Genomic DNA, 24802 nt, shown 5'->3' on the forward strand with positions numbered 1-24802 from the left:
ACTGATAGAAGGCAGGTTTAGATTAGATATTAGGAAGAAACTCTTTACTGTGAGGGTGTTGAGGCACTGGAACAGGTTGACCAGAGAAGCTGCGGATGACCCCTCCCTACAAGTATTCAAGGCCAGGCTGGATGGGGCTTTGAGCCACCTGGTCTAGTGGATGGAAGGTGTCTCTGCCCACTACAAGAGGGCTGGAACTACATTGTCTTTGAGGTTCCTTTCAACCCAACCATTCTATGATTTATGACATAGCCAGGGCAGCTGACCCAAACTGACCAAAGGGATATTCCATATCATGTCTGCTTAGCAACAAAAGCTAAGGGAAAGGGGAAGGGGAAGACATTAATTATTATGACATTTGTTTTCCAGAGAAACCTCTATGTGTACTGAAGCCCTGCTTCCCTGGAACTGGCTGGACATCACATACCGATGGGAAGTAGAGAATAAATACTTTGTTTTACTTTGCTTCCAAACATGGCCTTCCTTTTGCTTTATTAAACTGCCTTTATCTTTACCCATGAGTTTTTTTTTCCCATCTTACTTTCTCAAGACCCTGTACTGATGAAGAGGGGAGTGACAGAGCAGCTTGGTGGGCACTTGACATCCAGCCAAGGTCAACCCACCACAAGCCTTTACATCAAGGTTTCATCCTTCAGAAGAAAATTTTCATGATGTACACATTGTTGCTTTAAATGTTTCCTATTCTCTAATAATAAGATTTTGTTTAATGATTACTTATAAGAAAAGCACTTCCAATAAAAGATGCAATTAAAAATACTCACCTTTATGCCCGGGGTACCAGGAATGCCTGGGTAGCCTGGTTCACCTGGAGCACCTGGTACTCCTAGTTCTCCCTGAGTAATACAACAGCTCTGTGTCAGTGATATGCTGTGTGCAAAAATATATATTGCATATTTTCTCAAGGCCACATGATACACTTTGGCTATGATATTTTGAAAGTTTATAACTGAAGATAATTGAAAAGCCTGGAAAATTTGTGAAGGGATGTTGAATACAGAGAAGCCACAAAAGAGGTTCCTAATTCTTAACCTCAGTTTTCCACTATCTATTTTTATTAATTGTCTTTTAATACAGTTGATGTTGATGTTTCAATATTACACAAAAAATACTATCTGAAGTAATGGCAATGTCTGAAGCTTTGAACTTAATGAGCACCTGAGTTACATTGCCTAAAATCTAGCATAAAATTAGTAAGAATAAGTAATCAAATGGATTCTGGTGCAATTTGATGTTAACTACTGTTTTACCGTGAAACAAACTGCCTTGTAAAATAGTACATAAATCCCTTCTTTAACTAGAGTACTTCCAGAATCATATTTACCTTGGCTCCTGACGATCCTGGTTTCCCCTGAATTCCCGGTTCGCCTTTATCACCCTATATAACAATTATGTAAGAGTGTGGCTGATATCATTATGCTTTGTCACATGTGCTATGACCAGCAAACATAAACACACACTGTTGAGAAACTGACTTTTAAAAACAGGCACAGGTAGCGACTGAAAGGCTAAAGTTCTATTCCCTTATGGGAAGCCTGAAGGTGTAACTTTCTTTCAGGAAAGATAAGATACTGATGACAAAACATGATCCGCCAGCCTTTGCTCACCAGTCCTGTCCCTACCTGCCTCATTTCCCTTGCCCAACCACTGCATATTTGTGCATACTGACCTCACATTTCCATCATCTTATTTAATAAAACCCTGAGAATCCTAGGATCAGTCCAAGTCAAAATATTTATTTATGTTTTCACTTTTATTGTAGCCTACGGAATTAGGCATATATTCAGCTTGAGGATTTTCATTAAAATCTAATAATTATTGACTACTTCATAATGCCCTTCAGTAAGAATGAGCTTATTAAGAATGATTCTCTAAGAACCAGTTTATACTGTGAATGAGATAAATACACAGAAAAAAGGCATTTTTCACCAAAAAAAAAATAAAGCTACTTAATTTTTAGTCATTTCATAGGTATTCAATCTTCTAGACAATAGCAAACATTGACCACTTAAAAAAATGCTACCTCCAGTATACAATTTTAAATAAAGGCACATGTACTTCTGGATATAAAATAACGTATGGATGGAAATGGATCTAAATGTAAACACATCATTTGGGAAATGGATTCTGTATTCCTAAATATTCTCTAGGACACACAATTCAGTGCTTATTAACCAAAACTCATCTTGGAATAAATTAAAAGGTTACACTAAGCAATCTGAATTTATAGTATCTATTTTAACTTCTGAGAGCATGAGTCAAATTAGTCCTTGCTGTTGCTGCAGTACAATCAATAAAGTTAAATCTGAAATAAATTTGGCTCCTTGGGTGGAAAAAACAGCACTAACATTATTTAACTCAATTAAAATATAAGTAAATGTAACGTGGGAAGAAAGTTCAGATATATACTGAGAATTATCTGATTCCCAGCATTGCAGAACATTTTCCAGGTCTGCAAAGCTGAAACAGTCTCATGACCATTCCTGCAATTGTTCCAAACATCATGGGATGACAGGCACCATTCACTGAGTTATACTAACCTCTCTTGAGAATGAAGTACCATAGAAAGTTAATACAGGAAAATCATACAGCTACTCACCAATATTCAGTACACCAAAAAGTTAGCTGCAAAATCTATAAAGCAGTCATTTATCCAAGTCACATTAACACAAACACTTACCTTAGGCCCAGGAGCTCCAGGCAGACCAAGTGAGCCTTCTGGTCCCATCAAACCCTATTTATTTATGAAAAAGGCAGAAACATCTCTGTACTAAACTAGAGGAATAATGGCTTCAGTATAGTATTTATAGTATCATTATTCTATTTCCATAAGGAAATAAACAGGAAATACAATGTCTTTCATCATTTTACTACACAAGCTATAGTTCTGATACAGTACAATGAATTATTTAGACCTTCTATGGTCTAATGAAGGGCTATGGTGCAATGAAAAAAAACCCATATAGAAAAAAAGAACAGTGCTGTCATAGAACACTCCTGAGAGAAAAAAATTCTGCAACTCAAAACATTGTCTGTAATATGTCCCTTAGCTATAACTAGGGACAAAAGTAGCACAAAAGCTTCTTGGTTTCCATGTAGTGTTTCCAAAATCAGCAATATTATATGTGGCATTTCATAATTCTCTTTCTTCTTTCTGACCATGTGTCCCTCAAAGATTGCCAGGCCTTGACTCCTTTTGCAAGCTTTGTGGAGATTTGTTGGGGGAGACACATCTTTGCATCTTCTGCAGAATCTTCAGGATTGAATTGTTCATTCAAGAACCCAATAGCTTCTGCCATTTCATATCATGACACTTCAGCACATGTACAAAGTCAGAGCATCACTATAACATTCCCTTGGACTCCTCAAATGGAATCATGTTGACAAAGGCATGCTTAGCTGTCTTTGTTCCATACATAAAATAAGAGCTAAGGGATGTCAAATCATCAAAGGGCTGGCGCTCTTAATTTCTGTTTAAAGCTAGTCTCAAGATGCATGCATCAATAAAAACAATATATTATCATTGTTTTATTTGTACTTGCATAAATACTCTGAAAGACAATATACTATAAGAGTGTACTTTAGACACAGCATAAAATAAAAGCACAGTAATACAGAAAGTCAAACAATTAAATAAGGCCTGGAAATCTAACTTGTCAGAGATTAAATTTTATCAATTAGTCCAAGTGATAATATTTTCAAAACCCATTGTTACTAATGTTATTTAATCTTCGTTTTCATATAAATCCAAATAACCACCTTCCATTTAGTATTAAATGTTAGGAACAATTCACACCCATGACATTATCTCAGACCTCTTTCAAAGGTTACATGGAATTAAAACCATGTAATTTGTTAACACAGATTACAACTAAGCTTTGCAAAAAAAAAAAAAAAAGAAAAAAATTTTTTATTTGCTAAAATTGAAAGGGTGTCTGCAAATAGAAGAGAAAATTCAGAATATCTGGAACAAGAAGTAACTCTCTGTAGCCAGGGTTTTCAGGATTTCATCAGTTTTCTGGCATTTCACCTCTGCTTTACTATTAACCACACATCAATACAGGTTAACCACCAATTAATTCAGGTTTCTTTGCTGATGTATGGTAAGAAAGTTCTGGTCACCAAAATTTTCCATCAATAAATACAGCAACTTACTCTTTAGGCCAGAGACACAGGTCTGTGAATACAAATAAACTGTATCAAGCACAAGACTAAAACTTGAGTAACTTTGCTGCCAGTGTTCCTCAGTCTTAAGACTTTTCCCGCTCAGTCAATTGCACATGAAAAATCTAATAAACTTCAATTTTTCTAAATTAACACAATATCATACATTGAATAATTTCCAGCACTTTCCTGAACTTTCCTGATGCTTGTTCTTACTTACACAGAAAATCAGTCTTCTTATCAAAGATGATGCAGCTAGTCTAGTGTAATCTATTATTTGGTAAAGAGAAGTTTACTATATCCTACTCCAGTTCTTTCATAATTTGGAATAGAATTACAAATTCTTCTCCAGATGGATTAAAGTTTCTGAGGACTGCTTACACTCATAACCTAAGAGATTGTGTATTCCCATAAACTATTTGCTTATGGACTGCATTTAACTGCATAGACTTGTAACTTTGTTACAAGACTAACAAAATATTCATTTGGTTTTGTAACCTAACCTTGATTATATTAATGCTGTCATAATTCACTTGCACAGGAGGTCTGCTTCTTCAGTTTTTCTCTTTTTATTTACATAGAAAAATAAGTTTTTATTAATTTTCATTTCACTGTAAGGTTTAATTCAGTTTGGCTCTTTGAAATCAAATTTCATATTATCTATTGACCTCCTTACTTCTGAAATAGTGCCCTCTTCATTGTGTGATCTTTTTTGCATTCCTTGAGGACTACCTTCTTTTTCCAAAAACCACTGTGAAATTACAATTTTCTCCTCCTCAGATTTCTGTTCTGTTCTCATTACTAACACATTAATCAGTAGAGAAAAGCAAGCACAAGTTTGGGGAGGTATTGTGAAAAGGGATAAAAAATGTGACTGGGGGTTTCTGGCTCCTTTCACATTGCCACCTCAGAGTAGCCCCGTGTTTCAAGTCATGTAACACACTGAGAATCTACTGTCTACCACTAGATCACTTCTAGTTGACTCCCACATCAGTCCTTGGACTACAGAAGCAGCGTATGTTCATCAAAAATGTCCCCCGCTCATTTTATCTTATACTAAATGTAAAGAATAGCTTTTTTTTATTAATGAATCAGCTACGTGTATGTATCCACACTGACATGCAAACATATACTAGAAAAGGCAAATAAGAAAATATATTTAGTATAACCAAAGGTCAAGCATACATCTGCAGGGAAGGTAGAAATAAAACCCAGTTGTCCTGGTTTCCTTTCTTGCTCTTTCATTACAAGGCCATATTTAACTTCCTTAATTAAAAAAAAAATAGGAAGACAACTACATGAAATCAGCATGCTGCAAGAAGAAAACTTTCAGATGCAATATGAGAAAAGCTTGAGAACATAATCTGGAAACTATTAAAAGAGAAGAGCATGTCCTGAATAAAAATGAAGAACAATTCAAGGATATAAAATGTATCATTGCTCCCCTATTTTCCAGAGCTGACACTATTTATATTGCGGTAAATTAATAAATTGCTGGTGTTGGCAATGTAATAGGGATAGTTATTTCTGAAGAAGAACTTGTTACTGAATAATTTTCCCAAGGTATTAATAGACCATCCACAAGCTTTCCATCTGTTTTTTCTGGAACAAACATATTCAACGTGACTAATACAAGGAAAATCCCACTATCTTTTCTGGTTGAAATTCCCTAAAGCCGTGTAACATATTCAAATATTCCATGCATCAATTTCCTATTTAATTTATCAGGTGATAAAAAATACATTAAATGACTTAACAGGAAACAGGAATAAATTATTTTCAAGTATATCAAGAACCAAATGTTATTTGGTTCTAAATAAAATTTGAAGAAAATATGGTAGGTGAATTAAATAAATATGTACACATTGCAATCCCACACGGCTTTATTACAGCTGATATCGCCTTCCCTCTAGCATTTTGTTCAACTTCGCTCAGAAAAAATGGATAAAAAATTTCCATCAATAGATAATAAAAATATTTTCACTGAACTGCTTTGTTGGCTTCCTGAGAAACTGAAGTTTCTTCTATTTGGACTGGGCACAGACAAGCCCATACATGCACAACATATAATGAATCTCAAGATAAGGCAGTAAGTAAAAAAATCAAATGATCATTCAATTATTGTCAAATATTACAACACTTACATATGCCATTCAGCTGCAAACCAAGAAGTGTTACCTATTTCTTCCCTTGATAAGTGATACTAATTCTGTAGACTGAATACAACTGCATAAAATCTCCTTTACTACCATATGGCTCAACACTCTAAGAAAAACCCCAAATTTTTAGAAGGTTAAAGCCTTTCAGTCATGTAGTGGTCCCTTGTCCATAGAGATAATAGCATCAGTCGTAATTCTCTACAGTATTTATTATAGCAGTAATAGTTTATACTGATCTGCTTGAGGTTTAATATAGGCTGAAACGTAGGTTCTTTAACTAGTTAAAAAGTTGTAGTAAACAGCATATGTATTATGCTAAACTATGTATCTCTCAGGAAACTCAGAAGCATTTTAGTCAGGAAAGAAGATAAAATGTCTCCAGCACAAAAGGCAAACAGCAAAAAGACATGTTAACAGTGAGGATGATTAGTAATGGAACTAAATAAACATGGTTTCCTCAATAGAAGAGATAATTATTTTTTAAAGGCAGCATATGGTCAACCAATGATGAAATTCCTATTAATTTAGGAAAGACCTGTAACTAGTTTTAAGCAGGTGCCCCTTTTGTTTTTAAAATTTCCATTTTTGAAGTCTATATATACTTTCACCAACTTTCAGAACAATTATTTTGCTACTGTGATTTCCAAAGGACTATAAAGAACACAGAAATCACCCTACGCAGACAGTAACAAAAACGTGGTAACCCAGACTGTCCAAGAAAAAATGAACTATTTTCAGTTTCCCTCATTGAACACAAAAATTTCTCTTTAAGCAGTTTGGAAATTCAGTGATCGCAGCTATTCTCACAGTCTGTCAAAAGAGCACTATCACAAAACCATCCTGAAATTCATCTGCAGAAATCCATTACACACTATGACAATATTTAAGTCAGAATTAACTTTCAAAATAAATTTACTGCAGTACTTTCAAAGTCAATTCAAATCTAATTAATTCAGAGGCTAAATTCAGACTAATCTATTGCTGTATTTATCAAATGTGCAGTCAAGAAATCATAAATTTTAAATTAAAATTGGTATATAATACTTGTGGAGAAATTCAGAGATTAGACTTAGTCTGATTATATTTTCCAACTTGAAAATGCAAGGTTGCTCCTGTATTTTCCATTGCTTGTTTGTTTATGACAACTAGAGAACGACAACACCAGAATTATTTGTCCATAATAACAAATTTTTGCAAACTTACAGTATCTCCTGGTGACCCTTTTGCTCCTGGTTGACCTGGTGGTCCAATTTCACCCTGTTTTTTATAGCAACAGAAGAATTCTGTAATTAAAGTATGCACATTTAACAAATTTTTTAGATATTCTTTAATTATGCAGGTTTAGTAAGCTAAGATTATTTCTCAAAGTATTATAAAATTAGTTTTGTTACTTCTGAAATATTCATGCCTTCTGAAATAGCTGAAATAAAACCTAATGATTTTTGAACATGCCACAAAGAATTTGGAGCATATCTCCATTCTTTTGTATTTGATGTCATAAATCCTCACTATGAAAACTCTCCTTAGCACAGACTGAACCCTTATTTTGGAATGAATGTATATATATGTGCAGGTTTTAACTGTGTTATGAACAATTAATACCTTTTGTCCTTTGAGTCCTTGATTTCCAGGGATACCAGGAATTCCCTGAGAAAAAAAAGAAACCTTTTAAATATATGGCATAGTTTCAGCAGAAAATATATGTCCTCATAAATTTAGCATCTGCCATATAATTTCGGTTCCAAACGTGGGCAGAAATAGAAAAGTAAAAAAAAAAACCAAACACAACCCCCCCCCAAAAAAACAACAACCCCCCTAAAACCACTAAAAAACCAACCTACATAGAAAAAAAACCCCAAAACAAAAAAACAACCACCAAAAAAACACATGAGAGAAAACAGCTTCAGCTGGAAACATGCAAACTATATAATCTGGGGTAAAAGTGAAACACTAATATTCCATTGCTCCCCATTGCTTTCGTTCCAGGAGTCCGTGTCTGCCACTGGGCAGGCTCACATGCTCCTGCTTGCCCAAAAACCTGGACTGACACAGGGAAAGAAACCACTTTACATTATCCATAAGATTTCCCACATAAGTTAAAGCAAAAGTCCTGGTCAATAGAACCATCTATATGACAAATCATATTTTGTTATCTAAAATACAGTGACTGTAAAGAGATAGCTATAGTTGTATTTGAGATACACCAGCTTCCACCTCCATAAATACTTGAAGATCTCTGCCATTCCCTCAGTATCACTGCTTATTCAGCCCTATAGCATAACTCACATTTTTTTTATTGAACATAATTCAGCATTAAAACAAAACTGTGTATGCTTCAAACTGTAGTATATATTCAGTTAGTCTATTTTTTCTCTCAGGTAAAACAATTAAAATTTGTTGGACAAACACTGTTCTTACTGGTACCATCATTAATCTGCAGCAAGAATTTGCTTTAAAGACTTTGCATTTTAATCTAACATTGAAAAGAATATGCTGCAGTGAAGACAAGAGGACTGTTCTAAACCCACCAAAACAAATGCATTTTATGGGAAAAAAATAACATGAAAGTAACAACTGATAGCTTCCTTATGGATTACATCTGTGCAAAAGATAGTTCCATTCTTTTGCAGTTTACACCCACTTCTAGTTAATAATGACCCCACCAAGCAGAAACAGGTCATTGGTCAATGGCACATGAGTTAACAATGACAACTTCAGCATTTTACAGGTCATCAAAATTCCAACGTACCTATCATTTAAAAAAGACATCAAATAACGTAATAAAAAGAACTTGAAAACAATGCCTCATTCTGAGACTTCTACTCACATTATGTAACATAACTTTTCTTATTTAACTTTTGTCCAAAACTCTCCTATAGATCTTTTGCACAAATAGAGAGACAGGAAATAGGGCTTATTTGTCACTACATTTAGGAACTTCCAGATTTGCCCATGAGTTCTCAGTATAGTTATTTAATATAACATTTAATTATTTATTTCTGTAGCTGTAAAATATAAAACCAAATTATGATATCTGTACCTGTAATACAAAACAGAATTTCATATATGCTGAAAAAAACCACCCACTAGGCAGCAACCTTCTCATCCTGAAAGGGTGTACCAAAGCTTTCCATGGTTACATCTCTATGCAATTTGGAGGGCTGAGAGAAAAGAGTTCCACATACTTATCCAACACAGCAAATGACTTACCACTACATAAGCATGCCTAGAAGAAGAAACACAATGTCCTGTTGAGCTGTGTTGATCTTTCTTGGTTAAAATAAATTGCTGGTACAAGACATTTAACTTTATATTAGTGACAAAGATAAAACTCCAAGAACAATAATTGTAAAATTAAGTCATATTTCCTTTCTTTTTCCCTCTTCTTCCCCTTCTGATGAGTCTGCACTACTGAAGTATACAGAACTTAGGCTCTTATTTCAGTGAGAGCTGGTCCAGACCCTTAAAATTCTCTTATGGTTCATTGACATTCACTCAGCTAAGAATGAATCTATCACTTATGCTGATGTAAGTGATTCCCACAGTACATGCGGTGGAGATTTTCAGTTACTCTCCACATGTCAGTTGGCACAAAAAGAGGAGAATGAAGTGGCTGATTTGGTCATAAAAAATTATATTTCCCAAAAGAATTATTTTTCTATGTAGCTTCCATGGTTCAGTAATTATAAAGACTAATTTCTATAGGATCAGCTCCCGAATGCCTAAAAAATTAAATTTGGTTCCTTCTCATGATCTATCTCAATCTATTACTTTCTTTTACATGGATAATCTCTGGTTATGCCCATTAGAATTATTTTCACTTTCTCAGAAGACAAGGTTAAAAAGTAGTTTAGATACCATGAGTTTCTTCCCTAACTTCCAGGTCAAAAGCCAAATCAAGCTTTGGAAACGTATCTTGTTCCTAAACAGAGATTTCATATGCAGTACAAATCCTCAGAATCTGTGCATTTTTTCAGTCCACCGTGAGTAATGAGGCACTTTTTTTGTTATGTTTAATAGGGTCACAGAACTAACTAGTTAGAACACTAACTAAACTGTCAAAGAAACCTTACTTTAATTATGAAAAAATGTATGTTTATTTTAAAGTATACTGCAAAGCAACCACTTTGACTCCATTTGCAAGATAAAAATGTCTTTTTTTTTTTTGAAGAGTATATTGCAACTAAAATTATTACAAACGCATGTGTTTAATCAAAACTTAATATGAAACACATTCATCATGCAATTTTTCTGCCACTAAGGGAGAAACAATGTTTGGAACTGTTACAAATGGGAAAGCTGCCACTCACTGGGAGTAACAGAATCAATGCTATGGAATAATTCATGATTCACTGGCCTACAGAAAAAAAAAGTGCCTTTGGGGATGTCCTTTGCAAAGCTATCAAGCAACATTTTGTTCATATGAAATAAGAAAAGCAGTTGTAATTCTAAATTTTCTTTTCCTTGTCTTTCCAGAAAACACATGTTAAATGGTTTGTACTTATCATATATGCAGCTATAATACCAAGAAAATGTAGCATTACATTTCTAGCCAGAATAGCTAAAAAATCAAAGCATCTACTGTGCTGTAGTGATTTCTCTCTTTATATGAGTCGCATTATCTTTATACTTCCAAATCAAGAAATTTGCTCCCCTTTTACTTTTACATCCAACTTCATGTAACACATTCAGTGTTTCTTCACATTTAAAAATTAAGTTAATCATAAGCACTGCCTTAGTTCTTTCAGCACCATGAATCTAACTTTGTCAGTTACCTTTAATTAATCCAAATGCCTTCCTCCTTTATCTGAAATTTTCCCTTAAATGGGAAGTCTTCCCTTACACCATAAAAGCCTGTAATATTATTCATTTTGTTCACCCTAATCAGCAAGTGCTATAATCACATGAAATTTAAAGCCAGCAAGAGATCTAATTCCTTGGTTTAAAATCATATCTATTCTAGAGATTCTCAGCTGCAGTTTTATCACACACTGCTGAGTTTGTGCCTAAAAACTAATGTGATCATGTATTAGTCTGGCAGCTAACCAAGATTTTTTATTTACTGAGACACTGCTGTCCTTACCCTTTATTCAGCCTCCTTTGCTTGTTTAATCATTTGTCTTCCACCCCGACTCACCCCTGTGTACCCAGAAAGAAGCCTGTCAGCTTTCTAAGCTCTGGTTACAGACCTGGGGAGGCTTCACAGGGTACCCCCAGGACCTAAAGTAACATTTGAATGCCATGTAGATAATTGAAATCATCTCTGGTGTCATTGAAGGTGCTGTGGGACAGCATATCTACCCTTTGAAAAGATGCCACTCTGCTCTAAAAACTGTGTCGTGCAGGTCAGATGCTGCAGTTGCCCTCATACCACTCCAAGGGCTCTTGGTGCCAATCCCTAGGAAACCAAGCCCCACACATCTTTATGTCTACTTGTCTGTCTCAAACTTCATGGTAGAATGAAGCTCATCTTGGTATAAAACTCAATCCATGGATGCAGTCTTTCTCAGCTGCACAGTCTTCCTCAGCTGAAGTCTCCCACAACACTAGGACTTCAGAACACCCAAAAGTATGAATTTGTTTCTATTGTGATGATGAGCTTCAATTATGATACTTATAAAATTCTGTATAAATACTCTATTTTATCCCAGCTTTAGCAATTTAAATAAATCTTCCATTCTTTTATAATATCTGGCAGACAGAATGGATTTAACTGTAAGAGGAACATGGTTTCATAATCCCTGGAAAAATTTTCTTGTAGCTTTCTTTAATCATGAGGTGTCTATTTTTGTTTTGGATTATATCAAACAGATGGATTATCTTCCATGCAGCCCCACTAAAAATCCATTAAGGAAATTGCCTGAGGCTTTATATGCGGGTCAATGAGGTGTAAGCATTTTTACTTAAGAAACAAGCTACGTTTCTCAAAATACTCCCCACCTTTTTCTAGTTAGTATCATGGATTATTTGTATCCCCATCATGTTTACCTTTATGCTTGCAAACAGCAGAAAAACCACATGCAAAAACTTTTTCCAGAACAAAACAAAACCTATTTTACTCTTAATATTAGTATGTATTAGCTTATTTGATATGATCAAATATGATGATATGATGATCACATATGATCATCATATTTTTTTCTGATAAAAAGATGACTCTTCTAGTGTATATGCATTCTCTGAATTATGTTTCAATTCAATGGTTCCTTCCACTCTGGAAAATCTGCAACTCTGCTTCTGGGAAGACACTAAAGGACATTACATGAATTATAGCAACAGAAGGAGATTCACAAACAACATCTATCTGTTCACATGTTCTCATGATCCCCTTAAACATCTGAAAAATACAACTGTTTACTTATTACTGATCCTTACTTGAAAAAGCATACTTGATGATACATGAAAGTTTTATTGGAAGCATGCAAAAAAGTAAAAGTGTAGCCAAAATTTGGATGAAAGTACAATAGTCAAAATGCTTCATAAAAGATTACAGCAAATCCTTAATAATCTTAACAGAATGAAAGACATAAACCAAATTTAGATAATGTATAAAACCTTGTACCGGGCAAAGTAGCAAAATATATGGAAAACAAATTCAATGAAGCCCCATCTGCTACTACTGAGTAGTTGGAATTAATGACAAAAAAAAAAGGCTAAATACAAAGAAGCATTCCTACAGACATAATGACTATCCACCAGACTAGTATAGCAGCTTTAAATTAAATTCAGGAAAGGAAAAAGCATTACCAAGATATCTGCAGTTATAAGACCAGAGTTTTCAAACACTTCAGCAAATCAGTTATTAGAAATAGAACACACATGCTAAACGTGGAACAGCGACCCCAATTGCATTGCCAACAACACAGACCTTGGAAAACTGCAATTTGAAAGCTGGAAATACTAACAGAAAATGAAAACTGTGTATATATTTTCACAGGCTGAATTGGTGTTACTGTTTCTCGTAAACAATCTACAATATAATGTGAGTATCAGACCTATCAAATCTGTGGATCCAAAGGTGGGCAGACAAAATCAGAGCTCCTAGCCCTGCTCCCAGCCCTGCAGGTGACATGACGATGCCTTCCTGCTGCCTATCATGCTGGCATCAGCCTTAGAGACTGTGAAACCCAACATCCAATCTGCCTAAAAAGCTTACAGACTTCTAGAAGATGACGAACTGACTCATGTTTGACACACATGTAAACACACTGATACTCAAGCAGTTACATGCCTTCAAAATGCTTTAAAATTTCTCCACTACTTAAAATATGGAGAAAAACTTATTACACCATTTGAGCACCTTTCACACACAAGAAAGGGAAGGCTGAGGACAGCAGAACCTCCTCAAAGGGCAGTGACTGCTGATCTGCTCCTTGCACCCAACACGTAACCAGCAAGTTCTGTTCACACAGGTCACACAGATGCAGAAGGACACAATTTTTGGCCATATCCCTTTCCCATAGTAAGGAACCACTCAGCTAAATTAACAGCGAGTAAGTTCAACAAATCATGTATTTTTCTTTTTTTTTTTTTTTCCATATGGTGCATACTGTGAAATTGGTCACAAGATGCAGCAAAAGAAAACAGTAAAACTGTGTTCCAAAAAGGACTGTAAAATTCCTAGAGAATTGGTCCATTGCTGGCTATTAAGTAGGATGGGCCAGCATGCATTTTTGGCTAAGGATGTTCCAAAAGCTCTGACAGACAGAATCTTGTAGTAAATAATAGATGAAAAAAAATCATTTTCTACACACTTCTATCCATTCTCAGAGAAGGAGTTCTGTGATAATTCCTTTAGTCTGAGTCTGTTTGCAGTCATTACCCGTTTAAGAAATCGCTAAGAAAAGTTGGAGCAGAGATTGGGACCACACCCTTTCAGAGCACAAAGAAAGAAAATCACACCTTGGCTCACACAGCAATCACTAAGACTAAATTTAATCACTAAAACCAATTACTAAAGCAAAAACTAATTTGCACAAAAAGAACCAAAGGTTGTGTCCTAAATGGTTTAAAAATATTAGCAGAAACATTAGTTAACCTTACAAATGGATTTAAATTCACTCTGATCGAAGATTGTTTAAGTTTTTGTTTTGTTATGAATGAGAATTATATTATACAGATTATATTATGCAGATTATATTCCGACAAAACTTTCCATAGCTTCAATTCACAGTAATTTCAATACGTAAGGATTAAAAAAATGAAAATACCCACTGTACCAAATTTTCTTACATTTTTTAGTGCTATATTTACTTGAGTACCTGAGACTTGAGCATCAGCTTCTCAGTTTCACATTTAAATCTCTTTGTGGACAGGAACTGTCTTTGCTGCTTCCTAAAGTGAGGTGAACCAACTGATCTCAGTTACAAAACTATCATATTCTTTATAGCAAAATTATTGAGTAGAAGCAATACTAATGTGGTTTCTCCAATGAAAGAATTTGTAAGGCTCACAAACAATGCAGATCTCCTTTACTGAACTTCTCTGTATTTTCTCCTAACTCTACACTACAAAGGACATGACAATCTATCTTCAACAATTGACATGACCCTGCACAAGAATAATGCAATGCTGTTGATCATGAAGGACACATGGAAGGAATATAACAAGTACTTAATTATGTTGACAGCCCAACTACCACTTGAACACAAAACTTAAAAAGAAGTCATGCTTTAAGTTCTTTGTTTATTTTTCTCCTGCACATTGTCTGGAGAAGTTCAATTCAAATTAATTTAATTAATCTACAAACCTAAACTAACCCAGTCAAAACAAAAGGGCAATTTCAAAAGAAAAAGATCCCTCCTATTTGAAACAAATATTTAATGATGGGATAGTTTCATATCAAAAAACAACCATATCAAAGAAATAGACTAAATATGTCTACTCGACTATATGAGATAAAATGAAAATTGTTCTGGATAATTATCAGAACACAGACTGTAGATTTGATGCCCGGATACAGCACTTGGAGTTCTGAAGGAGTTACAGCTAGATTGCTTCATATCACCAGCCTGACCACGTGAGGATGTAACTCAAACCTTCTGGGAGGACACAGGTAGAACAAGTCTTTTCTCTGGCTTCTTTGATGTTGAAGAAGAATGATAACTGGCTAGAAAACTGGCTACACTGTTACTACTCTGTTGAAGTTGGATCAGAGGAAGGAAAGCCAAAGATCCTTTTGGTAAACTTCCTTCTACTTGTGGTTAAGGAATTTGCCTTAAACATGTTGGGAAGCACAGAATAGAACAGCCATGTGCAAATGAAATCAACTGAAATAATAAATATTTATTGTCTGCTACAGTCCGAGTGTCTTCTTTATTCATAGCCTGCTCTTTATGTCTGGGTTTTAAGTACAGTAATCAGCTGAGGGAAGTTTCTGTTTAGTCTTCAGAGTCACTGGAAATTCCAGCACATATTTATCTAAGCTGTAAAAATGGGGCCTCTGGTGGTCTAGTGGTTAGGGTGCAGGACTCTCACCGCTGCGACCCGGGTTCGATTCCCGGCCCCCCGGGCAGATGGAGCTCGTCAGCCCTGTAAGGCAATCCATCTAAGAGAAGGTCACTCTAAACAAACCTACGTTCTGAGACCCTCACTGCCACTGTCCGAGTTTCACTCGGCCCCGGCAGATGAACCTCAGGATTAAAGGGTGGGCTCAGTTCAGCGCACGCTGTGTCTCACCTAAAAAATCCACTGCGCAGGCTCGAAGGGTCAATGACCTTTCCCAAATCTTCGCTCGCGAAGACTGGCCATTAAATGAAAATACTAATTCTTAGTGTTCCAAGTGTATTATGAAGGGAAGACAGAAGTATTTAGGGGATATGTTAAAGGTATTGAGACCTCTCTTCTTTTGATTATGTCCTAGCATGAAGATTTAGAGACACCATTCTTACAGAGAAGAGGGGACTTTCCCTAGAAACCTGAAACATCACATCTGCAGATGAGAATTTGAATATATTTAGGAATTCGTCTTTGAGTCATACTACTAAGATACAAATCACACTTTATACTACCATTATGTCAAAATGCAATGATACAAACCAGTGAGAATTGACACTGCATGTGCCTAAAAATGAAATATGAAATTGCAGTATGAGGCATTAGCCCCTATAGCATTGCCCACGACTATGTGGAATTACCAATGGTCAGTTTAAAAAGTTTAGTCTGAATTTTGCATTTATACACCATAAATGGGGGGGAAAAGTCCTACATATACTCTGCTTTTATTCATCATAAATTATTAACTTAGAGCTAAAATCTTATTGTCTTAAAAATATTCAAAGATTCAAAACATTTCTATTTTGCAGCGTATGTTGAAATAACACCAAAACATCCAGATCCATCTTGATTTTCCATAGCTTGCTTCTGAGGTCTCACACACTGAAAGACTGCAATAAGCACAGTGTGTAGTGATTTGCCACTTAGGACATGCACGTTATCAATGCATTTTGCAGTATAACATGTTCCAACAGACATGACACTTTCTGTGTGATTATTGCTGAGCAATAATCTTGAAGAAAATTCCTGTGAATTACAAACATAAGAAACAGAAAAAGGCCATTCTTATCTGTGATCTGGCAAACTATATAAAGAGAAAAAAATGTATTGCATCTCGCTTGCTTTTGACTCCTTTTAAATCCACAAATGGGATGTTTACTGGTGAAATACCTTCTCTGTTACAAAAGAACTTTTTTTTTCCCGTTTTTTGCTCTTTCTTCCCAATAAACTGAAAATGTTACTTCAATTATTTCAAATACTTTGTCATATCGTATCTTGGTTAAAAGGTTGTGCATATATAAGTAACTTGGGCCAAAATCATGCGATGATGCTGCTGCCCACGAGGGACTGTTGGGTACTTTGGTTGTCAGAAGTTCATTCAAATTCATAACTATTTCACTAAACATTTTTTTTCTGATCCCAGTAATAATCTTTTTGCTGAGAAATATACAAAATCTATTTTGTTAAAGATGTAATTTCAAATGTGTTATCTATATTACAGAAGGATTTGACAGTTCCTTGAAAACTGTGGGAGTTGAGAAGGAAACTGTAAGGCAAGAATAAGGGAGAGATATTGTTGTTTTAAGATTAATCAGTAGATGTGAAACACTGTTTACTGGAAGTATAAACAACAACTTTCCTGGCACTTAAATATACAGACACCAGCCCAATATGCATCATATACCAGGGTCAAACATTCTCTTCAAGCCCCTCCTTCAGAAAAGCCTTTCTTGGCTGCATGAGATTAGTACACTAGTTCAGGAATGCCTTAAGTATTATTATTGACATCAGGTGGATCCAAAAGAATGCAAATGAGTCCTTTTTTAAACATTACATGTCAAAGGAAGTGAATGTTAAGCACTTTAGATCTTTTAAGATCTTTAGTACTTATTCTCTTCTTAGCAGGGTGAATTAACTGATTGATTATGTGTGCACATGCGTATAGACCCACAGAGTATATTGTTATAATTCCTTAATTTAAGCCAATTCAGCAAACAATCACATTTTTAAACTGATATTTGGGAGAAAAATTTCTGATAAAGAATACAGAATCAATTTACAGTGCTGTGGATTTGTCCATTCAATTTCTCAAAAATCTCCACTTGAACAAGTCAAGTAATTTTTAAGAATGTCTTCTTTTTTTTTTGGTCCAAGCAGTAGTATGTTAACTAATATACTTGAAATGTATCTGTACATCATCTGCTCGAAGTAACTTAAAAAAATTCATAAGAAATGCTTTTGAATAAGTAAGCTGATTTTTTCCCACTTAATCAAGTTGTATAGCTATAATGCTCAAATACAACCCAAAATCTCTATAGAAAGGCCCCCACCAATATTAATAACAGGAAAACCTAGTTTCTGGTGCTCAGAAAAAAGGTAGTGATGTTTGTAAGCACATGCATATTGCAGTCTCTGCACCTGATACGAAGGCCTCCGTTTTCCTAAATGCACAAGTACGTAAATGGGCAAACATTTATATGTATTTTTGAGGAATATTATCATGAGAGATGATATCTGATAGGTAACGTACACATCCATACCACCAAGTTAATTCACTCTTAGTTTCAAACCAGATCCCTGGGTTCCATCTAAGCCAAGTTGAAAACATGACAGTTGAAGGCTGAAGCTACAGTATGAAGTGAGTATTATCATTCCCTCAGTGGAAAAAAACACAGGTGGAACATGCGTCTTACTCTACAGACAGTATAAGCTTATGTCAAAGCACTCATCTGGGAATTAAAGCTCACTTTCTGGTACAGATAACCAAGAAGTATAATACAAGCTTAAAGTCTCCATATAAAAATTTCCAATACATACTGCAAATTATTTTAATGCATAGAACAAATTAGACTCTTCAGAAGAACTTATGGTTTTGTGTATAAACAGGACTAATGCATTGGAATCAGTCATGGAATATAAATAAATAATCTCTAATTTTGTGCTTAGAAGTAGTTACTGAACTCTTTAACAGTGCTGCACCTTCAAGTGCTCACTGCAGGACAATTCTTTCAAAATCACATTGTTTTAACAGTCTTTTTAACATATAAAAGATTAACAACTTATTAAGATATATTTTAACAAATGACAAGCATCTCTTTATCGTAATACAGCTCATCAAGTCAGTAGTGAGATTTTAAATTGGTACAACACATTGGTTAAAGGTATTTCTATCGCTGTGTTTACAAACCAGTTGCAATGGGGGAGGAAGGCTGGCATCTGACTTCTATCAGCATATGAATTAGCAAGAAAAGTGCCAGGGTAGCCATAAAAAGGTCACTACAGAATACAAGCAGAAAACAGACTACTCTGAGTACCATTTATAACTATTTATAGCATATGCCATTCATGTCCATAGTAGGTTTACAACTAGAGCTCCTTCTGTATTTCCTTACAACTTCTAAGAAATTCCCTTTGTTAACTTGACATTTATAAAATAGTCTTAAAGAAATGTCAGCAAGGTACACCACCTCTTCTCTGCCTGATTTTCCAAAGCTATCAAATAGAAAATGGCATTAACTGAAAAAATAAAAAATAATTTTCCCAAGTCTCTGTAGACAAAACAAAACCAAAAAAGTTACTACAATTCTGGAAAATTAATATAATTAATGTAATTTCATACTGTGTGAGAAAAGAAATTTAGAAATTAGAAATCACAAAGAACCGTCAGAAAGTGAGATGGGTGAGAACTGTTAGCTTTACAACTTAGAAAAGCAGGCATTATTTTCCAAGTGTTAGGTCAGAGGGTCCAAGTTTCTTACAGCATTTATTCAGTCCAGACTGAATTCAATGGGAATCTTTCCATTGACTTCAATACACTTTGGATCAGCAACTATACTGTCATGTTTTATATAATTTTTGTCAACAGGGAATAATAAAGTAACTCAGATTAGCCTGTGTGAAATTCTAGAAGTCTTTATTACCTGTTCCATTACAGCACCACTTTCATATTTATCTTCTGAACAGCAATTAACTCTGCTATAAACGTAGTATGGAATTAATCTAGTTAAAATAACTTGTCAGTCAGAATGAAGATAACCCACATTGCAAATAAAGTTGGCTAAAAATACATCCACCTAAAGTGAACCTAAAAATTATACTTGACAGAAAAACCTGCATTCAGTCTAAAAAAATGTGTTTGAGCTTACAGCAACCACTGTGTAATTAATGAATGATCGATGAAAGTATTACCCAGTCAAAGCTGTCATCTCCGCTTCCTCAAGTGAGAACAAGACTAAAAACATCTGTTATAGTAGCTCCAGCACTCAGAAAGTCATCAGCAAGACTCTTCCCTGTCTATTTCAACAATTCAGAAATTAGAAGAAGGAATAAAGATATAATAATGAAAAAGCTAATTCAATTAACCAAACCTACTTGGAAAGAAATAATGATGAATGGCATATACCTACCAAAATCAGCTGTTTATATATTAAAAAAACCACCCCAGCCAAGTAACAATTTCACTTCACTCATAAATGTATTTAGAGGTAAAAGCCAGAAAAAAGAAATAAGGTATTTTTCTGAGACCCACAAGACATCATCTGCAGAGAAAATGGTAGTTCGTACATCCATTATGACTGTAATGCTGACACTTTTGAACAGCAGGCCAGCAGAGTTCAGCTTCTACTATCAAGGCATCTCAGACTAGTGGATGAACATCAGATCTGAAACTAAGAATTTTGATAAACTCACACAACCAGTTTCTTGAATCTCCTGATCTCTTTTATCTTAAAAACTGACAGGAAATAATTTCTTCTTTATATACTACTTGCAAAGAGAGTGGTCCTTTATAGGAGTGCCAAATTTAAGACAATATAAAATCAGAATGAGTATCTATGGAACATTTCCATAAATAGTAAAATCACACAACACATGATCTTTTGAGCACCAGAAATATGACAGGATCTTTTTAATCTAACAGAAGATTAAACATAGAAATACAATAATTAGACTAGCTGCATAAAAAAATAAAGTAACACTTTCAGAAAGAAATTTTTTTCATAAGGCCTATCATATAGATACATAACAGAATTTTTAGGTTTGTTTTTATCTGAACTATTTCATAACTCAGTATGTAAATGCAAATATAAAATACAAATGCTGAGTAAATGTCATCTTATTAACTGAAACTGGTACAAACCAACATAACATCAACATAAAGTGCATCAAGCAAAACATTACATGACACAGAGAGAAAATTAATAACAAAAAAAATTACTTTAATCTTCATGCCACTACATAACTACATCAGTAATCTTCTTTCTTTGGTTCCTGTTTCTATCAATCTCAGCAGGGCTTTAGATACAGAAGAATTACATTAACTTTAGGTTTGCTTTCCAAACATACAGGATACCTGGCTATACCAGTTTATTTTCAGGATTTCTGCTTTATGAATAAAAAAGCAGAAATGCAACTTCTGTTGTATCTTGTAGTGTACCTTGAATACACTTCAAAAAGAATTCTACTACCATTACCTAGCATAAAACACAGATTTTTCCAGAGAATGCATTGATCTAGATCTGGCATTCCTGATGCAGTTAGGAAAGATCAACAGACAAACTAGGAGTATAGGCATAACAGTGGGAGTCAGGTCAAAAGCTGAAAGTAGTGATACATTGCTATCACTGGCACAAATAAGGCCACATCTGAGGTCTTGTGATGTGACCTAAATATTGAGGGCAAACTCTACCATTTTAAGTGTTTGCAGCTGTATTTCTGAAAAATATGATTTCTGGAGAGTAAACATGAGCAGTTGCAAATGCTCAGACATATTACTTGTGGCAGGAGAGCATATGCTAGGCTTAGAAGAGCACTACAAATGTCCTGCCAGCTTTACCCACAAGCACTCACTTCAGAGTTCCCATCTGCATAATTGTAAACACAAGGAGCTTCCACTGAAATCAGACTCTGACAAAACTCTACCTATGTTAAAAAGGACAGTCAGGCTGAAATTAAGCTCAAATAAATCTTGATTTATTCTATACTTTAAACAGTTGGCCCCTCAAAAAAAAAAAACAGCATTTATCAAAACAGCTTGTCATCAGTAAGATAGATGACTAGCCACTAAATTATTCAAGTGACAGCATGGCCTTTTTTTGTCATCAGCAAAATGAGCTTGATTACTACCTTTACTAAATGCTATCTAAATTATTCTGTCCATACTGTCATGTTACTCTTACACAGAGTGGGTGGAACTGGGATGGCCTCGTTAACTTAAGTTCCAAATAATACTACTGAGGGAAAACAACCACATGACTTGGAATTATTTACTTAGCTTTACAACCTACTTTTTCCTGTTTACAACTTCAGGCATTAATAAGAGTAATAATATACCAGAAAGTATTCTGCCCAAAAATTAATCACACCTCTCAAAGGCTAGAGGCAATAGGAGTTCAGTGGGTGCTCCATCCTAGTCAGCTGCCCCTTAGACGCTGCCTCAAGATGCGTTCATTTCACAACCATGCTCTTCTTGCTAAAGCAAAAGGGATCATAAAATGGTTATTTCATAAGATGTCTATTTCTAAAAAGATCAGCTTAACAAATTAGGCTATGTCTAACACTAATGTGGCTGAATAGAAGAAACAGACTATCTGCATGTATGTTTGTATGGGTGGGGTATCCACACAACCTGCCGAGCTGTTCCAGGGCCACTAACCGTGCATGTGGCTGGTTAGTGATACAGTCATACAGTTTCCACAGTACAACCCAAGGCCTGTCTTGAGCTTAGGCACCCTATTTGGCTATCACAGGGAGGGCACAGCAGAATTTAATCCCTCTCTTCCACATCAGTGCCATAACTCCTAGGGTATCCCACCGGAGAAGATTACACTGAATTCCACAGAAGAGGAGTGGAGAGGAGTCGCTTACATGTTACGCATCTATTCAATTGTACACGTTATGTTCCTTAATGTACACACTGGAGGAACAACAGGAACAACAGAAGCAGTAAGTTGCACAAGACATCCCTCATAGCCCTCAACAATCCATCCCACTTTCCAACAGATGAAAGCCAATTACCCTCGAGTAGGGGCATCCATAATATCCCAAAGCTGAGAATAGCTTTTGTTTTCCACAGCCCAAACACACACTTTTATCACAAAGTTGCCACACAGAAATGCCCTTTGCTCCTCCTCCAGGCTCTAAATAGACAGGAGCACTATGTTTACACATGCAGTCTGGTGCTACACCAGAGGCTGGTGTAGCTACATCTGGTGCTACACCAGAGGCAGATGAGCAGGGATGACTCAGTGTCTTACATTTCCTACTGTTTACCTTGAGGTAATTTCATGGTCAGCGTTTAGACTTTTCTGCTCTTCAGAACCTCCACTGACTATAAATGAAGCATACAATGCAATCTGACTTGCCTTTTAGGATTGTTTAAAGCTTTTGTAGTTGCTTATATATTGGAAGTCTCCCTCTATATTACTTTGTGGTGATTTTCAAAGACTTCTTAGTAATTTTGATGTCTTAGGTCTGCCACTTCATTTCTCTTTAAAGCAAAATTATGGGACTTATGTGCTTACATTGCCGTTTAAAATGTTATATTGTGAAGTATTTATATTAATTTTAAACCAAAATATATTTCTTTAGAAGATACAGGTCATACTTAACCAATGTTATCAGATCAGAAAGAGAGGTGTTACAGTATTAAATATTTAGTTTTCCCTAGGTAAGAAATGCCTTTTCCTTTCCATTTTTTTTTTTACTAATTTAAAAAAAAAATCACAATGACCAACTAACTACTTTTTTTTTTTTTTTAAAAATTAAAAGAAACAAAACAAGGCTAGGGACAGAACTCATTTTTATCTCAACACATTTGTTATGGTGTACTAACCAAAAATATACCAAAACCCCTTCAGTTGTATTTTATGATTTTTAATTTCAGTCTTTTTTACATATGATGATACCACAGACTGTAAAAGGTTAAAACACCTCACAGTTATTTGGGGCAGAAAAAAGAGGAAAAAATAAAGCCATGGGAGAAATTATGTGTGTTTTTCACTTAAGCCAATCAAGTAGAAGAAAATATCTTGGGAATGATTTCCCAGTGCTTCACAGTCTACTCATGGAGTTTCAGAAAGCTTTTTGTGAATGTATATTAAATTTAAATTAAAGAGTTTGAGAATTTTTCAGCTGCAAGTGTTATTTCCTAGTTATCAAAACTCTCTACCAGATTTCAGTAACATATATTGCCTCTCATTATATTCAACACCACAAAATTCTATTGAATGTATAAAGCTGTATCTCCTCCTCTTAAAATTCCAAATGTAGCAGTGCTCCACCAACTGAGCTCCGTTTACTGCTATTGGCCTACAGAAGGATTACTGATGGTTTGAAGACAGCTGGCTGCCTCTCACCACTCAAAGCTCTCAGTTATTTCTACAGACATCTTGGCTCATCTGCTTCAAGCAGCCTGATGGCCTTAAAGAGAGAAACAAGGAAACAAGGAGGACAAAGCCAAGCCAAACTATCAGATATAAAGAGGAGGAAAAATGAGCTGCCCTGAGGAGCTGCCCAAATATCAGTAGAGGAACGGTCTTTGGAAATAAGCAAAACAAAAATGCAGCAGCATGTTCCCCAGCTAAGCAAGAAGAACAGACATAGAGGTAACATGGACAGTGTAACAAGATGCAAGGAAGTAAAGACCAATAAAACTGGACAAAGGAAAGGGGGAGGTAGACAGTGAAAAAAATAAACTTTAAAGTGCCATTAACAAGTATATGAAAGAAGATAGACCATGTTGTAGAAACGAGAGTTAAAATCATCCAAAATCTTTTCTTGTGTAAGTAATTATTAAAATCCATATCAACAGGAAAGAAGTCAATAATGAGATAATTTTATAACATATATACATATAAGTATATATAGCAGCAGAATAGTTAAGAATCCTTTCTTTTAAGGCATCTTTGACTTTAAGGGCTTGTTTATTTTTTTTAATAAATTCAAATCTAAAGACAAACAATAAAAGA

At 35.1% G+C, this 24802-nt stretch overlaps 1 protein-coding gene across 1 annotated transcript in view; it reads right to left on the reverse strand.

Annotated features, from left to right (window-relative positions):
• COL21A1 (collagen type XXI alpha 1 chain) overlaps positions 1-24802 on the reverse strand; it is a 73033-nt gene that overhangs the window by 13450 nt on the left and 34781 nt on the right. Inside the window, exons 17-21 of the mRNA XM_017814486.1 lie at positions 7944-7988; positions 7545-7598; positions 2699-2752; positions 1343-1396; positions 783-854 (exon numbers count right to left, since the gene is read on the reverse strand). Of these exons, the coding sequence (XP_017669975.1) occupies positions 783-854; positions 1343-1396; positions 2699-2752; positions 7545-7598; positions 7944-7988 (279 nt within the window). The remainder of the gene's footprint in view (positions 1-782; positions 855-1342; positions 1397-2698; positions 2753-7544; positions 7599-7943; positions 7989-24802) is intronic.

This window comes from Lepidothrix coronata, unplaced genomic scaffold (genome assembly GCF_001604755.1).
Source record: "Lepidothrix coronata isolate B3197 unplaced genomic scaffold, Lepidothrix_coronata-1.0 Scaffold45, whole genome shotgun sequence".
In the NCBI taxonomy this organism is placed as follows: Eukaryota; Metazoa; Chordata; class Aves; order Passeriformes; family Pipridae; genus Lepidothrix; species Lepidothrix coronata.